Source organism: Triturus cristatus, chromosome 2_2 (genome assembly GCF_964204655.1).
Source record: "Triturus cristatus chromosome 2_2, aTriCri1.1, whole genome shotgun sequence".
NCBI lineage: Eukaryota > Metazoa > Chordata > Amphibia > Caudata > Salamandridae > Triturus > Triturus cristatus.
The window spans coordinates 969,115,816-969,128,426 of NC_140582.1; the positions used below are offsets into that span (position 1 = coordinate 969,115,816).

At 41.7% G+C, this 12,611-nt stretch overlaps 1 protein-coding gene across 1 annotated transcript in view; it reads right to left on the reverse strand.

Moving 5' to 3' along the window:
* CC2D2A (coiled-coil and C2 domain containing 2A) overlaps positions 1–12,611 on the reverse strand; it is a 415,347-nt gene that overhangs the window by 267,954 nt on the left and 134,782 nt on the right. The window contains exon 14 of the mRNA XM_085642396.1: positions 3,426–3,582. Within this exon, the coding sequence (XP_085498522.1) occupies positions 3,426–3,582 (157 nt within the window). The remainder of the gene's footprint in view (positions 1–3,425; positions 3,583–12,611) is intronic.

A 12,611-nucleotide genomic window follows, 5' to 3' on the forward strand; every position in this document is an offset into this window, starting at 1 on the left:
TGAATTGAATTGAAACTAAACAACTGCTTATGTGTAAAACGGGAAACAGACGGAACAACACAGGCAGAGCCATGCGTGTTTCAACTTCACAAGCGCTACCACGCTTGCCTTAATCACGCATATGCCTTAACCACGCATATGGGTGATTAAGGCAGTGTGCGGTCTAGCTCATGGATGGTGGAAGCAGGAAGGATTGGGAGAGAATACGACGCAGTGAGGTAAAGTGGGGCTGGGGCCGGGTTTTGGAGGGGGTTAGTTAGTATTGTGGGGGGGGGGGGGTGGTGCGGGATAGTTTTCAGGGCTGGGAGGGTCGGGTAGTTTTCAGGGCCAGGTGGGTTCGGGGTAGATTTCAGAGCTGGGGGGGGTCAGGTAGTTTTCAGGGCTGTGGGTTTGGGGTTGTTTTTTAGGGCTGGGGTTGTAGTTTCCAGGGCTGGGGGAGGGGGTTGTTTCTTAGGAGGGAGGGGGTGGTTTTAGGTGTCTGTTATGTTATGTTATGTTATGGTGTTTTGTAAAGCGCGCGATTACCAAGTAGGTGTCCTGGCGCTGTCCACAAATCCTGAAAAATAAGCTGGCGTAGTTATCAAAACAACCAGGTTTTTAGAGCTTTCCTAAACTGGAGAAGATTCTCCATAAGTCTCAAATGGGGAGGAAGTTTGTTCCAGAGCTTGGCAGCCCCATAAGAGAACCTGCGTCCTCCCCAACGGACTTTTTTTATAGTAGGAATGGAGACAAGTCCAGCCTCTGCCGAACGAAGGCGCCGTGCTGGAACATACCTGGTAAGATGCTTAGTCAGGTATCCTGCGCCATCACCCTTCAAGGCCTTGAACACCAAGCACAAGGATTTAAATTGGACTCTCTTGTAAATAGGCAACCAATGCAAATCATGGATAGCCTTGGAAATCGGGGAGAACTTTGGAAAGCCCGTAAGTAGTCTGGCCGCCGCGTTTTGTAGTAATTGCAGTCTGTGCATCAGATTTTCCTGCATATTCAGATAAAGGCTGTTGCAATAGTCGAGTCTGGAGGACACAAGAGCGGTGACCACCGTTTGTCGACTATCGGGAGGAAGAAAAAACAGGATCTTTCTCAACATTCTAAGAATGAAGCCTGTTTTAGATGCTACTGCCTTAATCTGTAGTGACATAGTGAGTTTGTCATCCAGCACCATCCCGAGGTTTTTTACCTTACTTACTGGGCTGGGACATGCTCCTAGTTCCTGAGGCCACCAGGTCGGGGTCCAAAAGCTGGGGTTGTTTCCAAACAGCATTACCTCAGTTTTTGTAGAGTTTAGCCTGAGGCAGTTGCTGGCCATCCACCGGGCCACCTCAAGCATGCAGGGGCTTGGGGCGTTTTAGGTCTCAGGGCGGGGCAGACAAGGATTGTAATACATTTTAGGGTTTAGGGGGGCAGGGTGTTTCTTTAGGGCTCGGGGGTTAGGGTAATTTTTAGGGCTGGGTGGGGGTCTAGGTAGTTTTTAGGGCTCGGGGGAGGTCAGGCAGTGTTTAGGGCTTAGGGTAGGGTGGGAAAGTTTTTAGAACTGAGGGGTAGGGAAGTGTTTAGGATTGGGGAGGGGGTTGGTTTTCAGGAGGGAGGAGGTTAGTGTAAGGACTCAGGACAGGGGCAGAGTTCGGGGGATTAGGACTTACCTGTCAAGTCTTAACCACAGATATGTCTTTACCATACATGCCTTAACAACGCATAATTCAGTGTAAAGGCATGCGTGGTAAAGGCATATTCATGGTTAAGACTTGCATTGTTGTGATTGGGTGTACTGGCATGCGTGGTAAAGGCATATTCGTGGTGAACGCATGCGTGGTGCCATCACACAACCTTATGAAACTCTTCTGATGAAAAGCATTCCTTCACACATTGGGTCTATTCGGTGACATAAAACACTGTTCAATAAATAAATAAAAAAGCAGGCCGCCAATGCTAAGTTAGTAGGTAACTACAAGCTGATCTCAAATCTCCACTATCCCAGTAGAGTTTGTGAAAAATAAGTCACAATTTAACGATCAGTGAACAGACAAAAACCAAACAGTGCTCCAGTTTGTAAAATATGGACTTAAGTGCAGTAGGAGTGCAGAAACTGCGGTGATACACGTTGGAGCTGACAAGGCCAACAGGTACCGCAGTTCCTTCTCAACTTGTTTACAGTATATGAAATAATATCGAATAATATGTAATGGCTCCCTAATAAAAAGAGAGATTGGAGGTGTATTACAGTTACTGCCTGGCAATGGCTTCAACCACCCGATAACAACTGAAGCAAACCGAAGAAGAAATAATCCTCTGAATCAGCTCTGCAAACACTACTATTCGGCATGCCCCAGGCATCTTCACGGACACCTGTTGCATGATGTCACTATTCCAGGAAAGTAAAGAGCATCATCTTCAGTTGCAGATGACACTCCGATCCACCTCTGCGTAGGTAGGAAATGCAGAAGTCAAACCAACATCCCAAAGAGACCCTGACTGCAGACGGTGAAGCGTGAAGGGTCATAGTTGGCATTGAAGATTTGACAGTGGACTTCACTTGAATAATTCAGAACAATTCTGATGGGTCTGATAACTCGGTACAATGCCTAAACCATGCTGATTTCTCGGTCACAGAAATGGTGGACCTGACCAGGATGTGCTAGATCTACTTGGATAGCCAAAACAGCCTTCTGGTTCCGTTCTGGTCCTTTAGAGTCAAACAAATCCCATCACATCTGAATCCCACTGCAATAGGTCACCAAGAAGTTGCCTCTGAATGTGGTGGTTGCAATACATGGATTAAGATTCTATACATTTTAAAGACCACACTAAATCCCAGTTATTTTAATCTATACATCATTTGTTTTTGGCTTAGCCTCACTGTTGAAAGGTAGACCAAACCAATATATGTTACCTTAAAATGTGAATAGAGCTTAACTTATTCTCCTGGGAAAAATAAAAAAGAGAGCTATGATATTATAGAGTTTCCAGATAAACAATGAGAGACAACTAAGAGACAGATACATGGTAAAAATAGCTAAGGTGTATAGCATTAAAGAGATATCAATAAATCCTTGTCCGTTTAGCCATATTGCAGTGGAACAGAATATGGTCAGTCAGATAAAAAAAAAAATTACTTGAATAACTGTGCAAACATTTTTCATGTTGATAGAATTTTTCTTGATTTTTTCAATTTTACAAACAAACACTAAAGGAAATGATCTAACTCCTTTCAAACTAATATTGTTACACACAGTTAAATTTGAAAAACACAGCTCAAGCATCACAATGCTATTTTGGCATTACATCAACACAGCCCCGCACAGCATGCTACGGTAGAAAACACAATAATAGCGTGACACAGAACAGCATACTATAGAAAATCATTGATGAATATAGATTATAATTATTAACACAAGGTTTGCTGAATAAGTAAAGTAAGGTCAGACCTGCTGCTTTTGCCAGGCTTTCCATGCCTCCAACTCTTTATGATATTGATTGGCTTTCTTTTCATAATCCTCCATGTATTCTTCCAATAATTCATTGACTTCACAATTAATTTCGGATTCATATGCTTCTTGGTCAATTTTCTGATCAACTGCTTCCCTTCACAATGAACAAACACATGAATAATTAAACATAGCAGTTCCATTTCTGATCAAATTTGCTTTCTAACAATATTTGCATGCTCAGCACAATGCGGAGCCCTGACAACCCATGAGATTACAATATATAGAATTATTGATGGGTAACAGTGAATACGGGATCTTTTTCACAAAGGGGTTCTGAGAACCGTCAAATAGACTGAAGTTTGAGTTGTCTATGATGACCCTCAGGACCCGAGGTGAAAAACATCCCTGTAATTCACCTTTGGCCATCTATAATTTTAGGATACGCATGGACCCCAAAATCATCTGCCCCAGCTTTTAACTGCTACACAGTGACAGAAGAGTAATGGCCTCTGTTATGCATCCCTGTCCCAAAAGTTGCACAAAAAAACTAAAACGTACATGCCATTCTTGACCAACCTCCACCACCTTCCCTCCCGTACTTTCCCCTTAAGCAGTTGTGCTTTCTGCTTTCAGTCAACGCTGCACTACCAGGCACTCGGTTAGGTCCATCAGCCTGGCCTGGAAGGCCTTTATGACATCACAATAGTGGGTAACCAGTTTTGTTATTAATTGTTGCTATTTCATAGCAGTGGGTTATGAGATTCAGAAACTAAAATAAAAGATAGAGGCTCTCAATGAGAGTCATACATAACAACAAGGTTCGTAGTACTTTTGGTTTCAGAAGAATTGCTGGCTCTGATACTGACTGAAATTGGAAACTGCGCAAAAGAAAAGATTAAGATGTGATAAGGAATGTTAACAAGTCATGATTTTGGGCTGCTTCCCTTCCTTAGGGTCCTTTGCACTTACGCTCCTGCCTTTAAAATTCATGACTGCACCATTCCAAAATCTACCTCTGCTTCAGGATGCCTTCCATGTGATGTCTTGTTATGCCTGAACACGTGGTTCAATGGTGCAGAATGATGAAATATTCTTGAATATATGAATTTATTTTGTCAATTTCAACTCAAACAAGTATTTGGCAGTTCTTGCTGTGTTCTGTCATGGTTTTTGCAAAACGTTATTGTTGGAGAAGCCACCAGGATCTTAAAATAAAAAAAAAAATTGGCTAAAGGGAAAAAACGATTTTTATGGTCTCAAATTAGAATAGTAGTCCTTGTGTGGATGTGCTCCTTGTGAAAGGGTTGCATGCCACAACTCACTTTGCAGTCAGCCAATGTCTGAAGAGATTGACTCACTACCCCATCAGGTATGGCGGAGTGGGTGGAAGAAAAATTTGAATACCACAATAACAAACTAATAGATGATGTTAAGTTTATAATATTACTAAAAGCAAAAACTAGTGGCTAACACTGGACCTAGAAAAGTCTATCAGACAGAAATTGTCTTTGCTAATGTTTTATTCTATGTTTTTGTGAATCTTTATTACAAAATAGATTAAGAGGGATTGAAAAGATTGATACATTTAGAGACTTGCAAAGACAGCTACATATAAGGAAGGTTGCATAGATAGATTGATACAGACAGATGCATAAACAGAGACAGTTCCATAGATAGATAACCAGATAGAGACAGTTGCATACTTAGATAGATATGGCTACATAGATAGATATCTGGAGAGAGAGGGGGTCGTATACACAGAGAAGGGTATATAGATACAGATGGATGGATGGATGGATAGACAAGTACATAAATAGACAGGTAGATAGCGTGGTTGACAGATAGGTAGACAAGACATACATGTAGTCAGACAGGTAGATAGATAGACAAGTCGATGACAGACAGACGGACAGATAGATACATAGGTAATTAGGAAAGACGTCACAGCTTTAATTAGTAATATGATACATGGGATTCTGCAACCCCTGCATAAATAAATGCATGTCTCTAATTTCTTTGAATCGGAGATTACTTACACATTCAGTCACCAATTACAAAGGACATATGTCAAAACTCGAATGTAATAAGCTATTGCAGTCGAGTTCTGATGTCAATGCCTGCCGCTAGAGACAGCAGCCGAGATGAAAGGCAGGTCAGGTCACAGTGTAGCACCAAGTATTTAAGTGGTTTGTGGGAAAAGCCTCATTTTTAATATTTGAAGGCATTAAAAAGAATCATTTTTACATTGGGGCCCGCAATGAGCCAATTTTTTCCATTCTCTTTAGGACCTGATCACAAGACTATCCATTTCAAGCTACATAATGTGTCTGACAAGTGAATGTGCAGTGGTTTGTTAAAAGTTTTTCTCTGTGCTGCCCTTATTTACCATTGACATTTCACTGCATTTGAAAAAACAGATAATGCTGCATGAAAAGAAAATTGATTTAAAGGCCTCATTGTTTTCCAGTATCTTTCTAAACCAGTTCTGGAGACAGAGCAGCACCTGCTTCACATCTAGTTCCCATGCCTCCGACAGAATGTTCCAATGTGTTCAGAGCCGCCATGCGCAACGACCCGAATCGGTTATTTTTAGGTCTGACATTAGCCATGACATTTTGATTTTAGTACACTGGGTCATGTGATATACTTATAGCGACTTTTAGGGAGCACTCTTCCTCCATTGGTCAATTGTGGTGCCATTTCCAATGTTCCTCTGCTCAGTACTGCGCACAGCACGGGGCAGTGGGTCCGCCCACTTCAGCAACAGGCTAACTGCACTGAGAGAGTATTTTGCTTTTTCATGAGGGGCACACCCACACACAGTAGTTCGCATCATTGTCATTATGGAATGTGTGCTTCTTGCGATAAAAACAAATGCTTGCTTTTTTAATATATTTTGGAAAGGGCTCGGTAGGTCCTACCTACAATAAAGTTTCATAGAAATGTGACAAAACAAACTAAGCATCAGCGAAGCCAAAAGGTTTGCAGCCAAAGTCAGATCTATCCCCTTTGTGAATACTTCAGTGGGCAGAGCTATAAAACCCCATAAGAATGGCATTTAGGTAAAAGTTTAGATGCAAAAATGTTCCCGGGAGGAATTGTTGCTGCATCACTTAGAAGTCAATTGGTCATTAAAATGATCCCACCACATACCATTAATATATCACTCGGGTATTATAACAAAGGCGTATTGTTGTTAACGTCACATGGCTCAAATACTTCTCGGTTAAACTCGCCACTTTTTGATCATTCCAAGTCTGTTCCAAAATACATTCCCAGTAGGCTTGTTTCAGTTTTACTGTGACACTCTTTGCCATTTTATTGGGAGAGAGCCATACTTTTTCCATTTTAAGAGATTCACACAATACCTTTATCTTTCTTAACCAGGGGGGTATGAAGTCTCTTGTCCAAACTAAGAATCTCCTCTAATGTTTTTCTATAATTCTCGGTTCAGGAGTGTTCCAGATTCTAACCCAATGCATTACAAGTTTTAGTGGAATCACATGATCAACGCTTTTTAATGCTAGATCAAATCGAAGTGGGAAGAGGGGGTGCTTCTTTGGAGATTAAAAAGGGACCTAACAAACTGATTTTCAGCAGCACTGAGCGAAGACACGTCAGTCTGTCCCCAAAGCTCTGCCCCATAAACTGCTACTGACAGGGCCTTTGCCCTATATACCTCCAGAGCTGAGGTTGCTGGACTACTGGGGGTAACTCTATACTTCTATCCTCTGGCCATTGCCCGTTGACCAGAACTGTTCAGCTTCTCCTTAACTGTGTTGCCCAATGGACATTCTAACACCCAGACAGTCTTTACTCTCTCCAAGGGTGCCCACTCTAACCTCATTTTACCTTTAAAGGGGTGAAGGGGTTTAGCGCTATAAATTTCGATTTTACTGAATATATCTCAAGACCCCTTGTATGGCAAAAAGATTAAAAATGGTCTAACGGTAGCTGTATTCCACGCGATGTTCGAGATATTAGGAGCGTATCATCAGCAAACATGAAAATAGGGACATTCATACCCGCTGATTTTGGTGCTTTGTGATTACAGTTTGCTTGCCATTCAACAGCTCCTTTTTTATATAAACTAAAGAGGGTAGGGGCCAGCAGGCACCCTTGCCTAACACCACAATTGATACTTATCCTAGATGTAAAGACCCCACCCAATCTGGGCATGTGATTCAAAAGTCAGAATTAAAAAAATTCCCATGATGCTCTCTGGAATTCTCTGAGCGGTCTAAAGTAATGCCTCTGAAAAACTTGTTTAATGTGTAACATCATGGTTACACATTTCTTCAACAGTACCATGAGGGCACAAGATTAGTGCCGGTCTATTTCTGGTGCCTTTTCATTGCTCAAATGGGTGTCATTTCTGATATTTATAGGCTTCCCTCGTCTTAACTGCTTTATTTTGCAAGATAGAAAGTGTCACTCATAATTACACTGACATTATGGAAAGAACACACATAAGCACTCTGAAAGCTTGGCAGCTATGATGATACACTGAGAAATGAGGAAATACCTCTGGAATCTGCAATTCTGTTCCCCATTTATTCCCTATTTTGCCCTAGATTTTCATTCTGAAATGTTCGCTCCTGAAAGCAGAGATGCATTAAAAGCATCCATACACCTTTTCTAATACATAATATATCAGCTAAAAGGAACCTGCTAGGATGGGTCCGACTGCTCATGTTTCGGAATACACAATGCTGAGCCTCTGTTAGGTTAGGTCATAATCTATGACAATGCTGCTCCCTTTATTTTATCTATTGATTTGTTTAGGTTTTTCTCCTACAATTAGACAATGATTGAAAGTACACTGAAGATACTGTGAAAGGATGCTCAGAAATTCTCAGTGAATAAATACACAAATTTTACATTACTCAAATGTGGGAGCCACCAAGGCATGGAATAATGATGCGTGGAAAGATCCAACATTATTTCAAACCTCGGGGAATAGAAAGGTAGTAAATCCTTTACGGATACTGCTTTTGCTGCTGTGGGAATGCTTGGTCTGGTCACTTCAGCACTTAAGGCTATGAGCGGGCCTTTATCTAGGCTTCGTTTCATCCTGTGCTTATCATGGTGTTCTCCCTTTAAAGAATTGACGTCAAGCTTTGTGTTTCTGGATTGGATTGGATTTCATTGCAGTTTCCCAGATCCAGCATGCTTTATGGCTGATCAGTAGCTAGATGGGGAGACTGGAGACCATTGGCTAATTTGTTGGATCCTCAGACTTCGAGTCTGTTGAATGACTCGAAACAGTGATCCGAGGGCCCCCACACTGTCTTCTATGGTCTAGTTGAGACCTTGGCCAAAGGCTGCATGCATGACATTATGAATTAGACATTGTAAAGGAACTCAGTTCATATTTAGTTCCCCACATACTTTTGACCTTTGTTTCCTTACTGACTTTCATCTTTTCCATTCTGCCTCCATTTCCTTCTTTATTTTATTATTCCGTCCTTGCTCTTTACACTATTTATCTAATTTTACCTCTGATCCCTTTTTCCTTTCTTTTTGTCTTTCCCCTTTTACTGCCCCTTCCTTTCATTCTGCCACTGCGCCTTCCATCTTTACACTTTGTATCTCATTTTCTATAGTCTTTTTTTAAATGTTGCTCATCTTCCATTTGCACCTTTTTCCAACCCATTTGTTTGTACTTGCCCCCTTTTCTCCTTTCTTCACACTTCTGATACATCTCATTCTCCATTCTCTTTCAAGATTCATCTCTTTGTTTGCTTTCACAATGCCGCCTTTACACCTACTTCTTTACAAATTCTGTCACATTTTCTCCCCAATTTTTCAGTTCCTTGTACTCTCTGCCACTACCCTCCACTCCCCTCCTCTATTCACTTGAAATTAAGCCGCCAAAAGAAGTAGAATGCTTTTCAAGACAATTACTGACAAAAATGGGATGGATGGAATGCTTGAATTAATCTCAGCCACTAAAACTAAGTTGCACCCAACTGAAGAGCCGCAACTAGGGTGAAATCTGTCTTGGGTTGCTTGTGTTCCGGTTCAGGAGGACCTGGCTTGAACATTCGGGCTGGGCTGTTTCTACTGAAGCAAGACCATCACTTATTTTCATGTCACTGGGTCAAATAACATAAAATAACATAACATAACATGTATTTGTAAAGCGCACGTTCACCCACAAGGGTTTCTAGGCGCTGAATAACAAATGTTATTGTTACCCAACTAAATGGTAAGGCTGAGTGGCCCCACCAGGATTTGAACCTGTGACCATAAGGTCAAACACAGGCCCATACAGTGGACACATTAGTCCACTCAGCCACCAGACCCGGTTTGAGGGGGCACCAGGGACAAACAATGACTGACTGCGATGCAGACCCAAGTTTTGTTTAGTTTAGTGCAACAAACTGTCTGAGGGTAATGTCCAGAAGTGGGTCCTGTGCTCACTGTGCCACTGGAACCAAGCTGCACCTGATTGAAGAACCCAAACCAGGGAAAAAACAGTTTTAGGTTGCTTGAAATCCGGTTCAGAAAGGGCCTTGCCTGGCAGTTTGGACCGGACTCTTCCTATTGGAGCAAGACCAAGACTGATTCGCATTAAGCTGGGTGTATATCCGAGGTGGCATGGTGGGCAAGAAAATGATGAACAGGGATGCAGCTCGAGTAATTGCCACTGGCTAAGATCAATTCAAATATTCCATGAATCCTTTTTTTTAACATTAGTTAAAAACAATAACGACAACATTACTGTCATTTTCCAAGACAAATAAGCAAGATCCAGTTCAAACCAGGCTCAATGACCTGAACCCAGACAACTTTGTACCCCAACTTTCACCAAATGCAAAGTCACTTTGATTCACCCTAGACATCAATCTTACCCATTGGAACACAATGCAAAAAACATAGATGGCCTGGTACCAGCCTTCTCTAAAGAAAGGCAATTAATTATATCCAGAAAGCAACTTCAGAGCTGCTGTTCATATCCTTCTGGATGGTGTAATGCCCTACTCCATAGTCTCCTATACGGCACACACTGGCACCGCTTGGGGCATCCTACAAGCTGTTGCACAGCTTATCCAGGGCCTAAGGAAATTGATCACATCAACCCCATCATGACGCAACTCCTTTCGCTTTCCTTGCCGGGCCCCATCATCTTCAAAACCAGATGCATCATTTAAAAAGCCAACACGACCAGCACCTCAACTTATCTTTCAGACAAGCTCACCATCTCTGGTGGGTCTTGGCACACCCACAGCCAGGAAACTATCTGATTGCAGACTAAGAAGTGTAAAGAAGAAAAAAACAGGAGAGCAGGCCTTTTCCATCTAACCCACGATCTGTAAATTCATCCCTTTATCCATCAGGACCGCACCAACAATGCTTTAATATAGGAAAGAGCTAAAGACTCACCACTTTAAAGAACACTACACCATAATCCATTAACCATCCTCAGCCTAGCTCCAGCTCTAATTACTCATTGATTTTATGCTTGTCCTTGATCACATACAGTGCTGCATGGCCTTTTGGGTAGGTCCACACTATAGAAATACCATATACGTACATTTACTTTATCTCAATTCTGCTTCTCTCTTCAATTGCTTTCCAACCCCTTTTTTCTTTCCTCCTCCTCCATCTATTTCCCCCTTTCCTTTTTCAGGATCTTTACCGTGTACATTGCAGTTACTCCTTTCCAGTTACTACTCCTGGCTAACTCATGTCCCTGGCCTTACACAGTAAGGCCCTTTGGCCTAGGCTTTTACCCCAACTCACATAAGTCAAAAGACCCGGTCAGATCTTAGGCCACTGGCTCGAACACTCTAGAAGGATGAAAAGCTTTCATGAAGATTCTGAAATACTGCACACTTACAGGAACCATATGTTCCTGCAAAAGAGGTCTTGGGAGCCAGTCAATAATCAGCATACACGTTCCAGGTCCAACAATTAAGAACGGCAGCCAATATTTATAAATACATATAGAATTGGAGTTTCATCAGTAAGTTGATGTATGCACCCACAAGCGATTGATTTTTCCAACTTAACCTCGCAGGCAAACAGTTTTGGGGATCAGCATAGCAGCAAAGGGCCTGCTGAGGAACAGCAGATATGTATGTCCGTGCAAAATCCTGAAATGGTGGATGAAAAATATCAGGAAGGCATTGAGGTCTTGTATGACCCTCATAGTACCTTTAAACCAAGTAAAAATCAAACCTGTTGTATCCAGCACTTAGAAACTGCAACTCTATGGTGTTGGGCAATGAAGAAGGCAAACATTAGTAGGATCAATTAGTTTGCCCTTCGTTTGCAAACGCATGCCAACTCATGACACTGCAAACTTGTGAATATAACTGTCAGTGTTATAGCAGCAACAAAAGACAGGCTGTACAAAGAAATGACATAAATAGCCAGAGCAAATTTGTGCATGCCTGTGTATGCATGCGCTTGCACAATGGACTAACACTGTTGGCTTTTCAATGCCTATTTCAAAAGTTTACAACGTTTAAAGGTAGAAAATGAAAACTAAGCTCATGTGAAAGTTTATTCAAACGTTGCTTTATACCCTGGTGTAGGCATTCTCTCTGACTTTAATGGGCTACTTCCAATATTTTAGAAACGAAAAATGGGAGGGTTAAAAAAAAAAAAAAAGAAGAATGTATTTCCTCAATTCACTTTTATTGAAGGAGAGGCAATTTCAGGTGGGGGACAGCCAAAATAAAGCCATTTGTGGCTTCACAAATCAGGAGTTTCCTACCTGAATCAGGTCTATTGGCATGTAGGTTCTTCATGCACCCATGTTTGCATGCAATAGCACATTAAAAAGAGACCTACAGGCTTTACCAATATTTGCTTGTTAGTATTGGTGTGTTTACAGTGCTGCCATAATTAACCCCTTAGCTTCTGCCACCACTCCCCCCTCCCCACCGCAATCTCCCCCTCCCAACTCTGAGCTCTTTTTTTTGCGATTTGGGGAAGTTCACACTTAGGGCTTCATAACTATTTATCCACATTAGGTATCTATGCCAAATTTGTGTCCTTTTTCCCAGCATCCTGGAGATTCTAAAAGTACCCAGCGTTTGTGGACTCCCAGGAGGGGCCAGAGAAAATAGGCAACATAGCTACATTTTGTATTTTAGGGAAATGAGTATTCTGGATAAAAGTGTATTTTTTTTTTCTAAAAATCAAATCAACGTATGGTTTGCCGTGCTA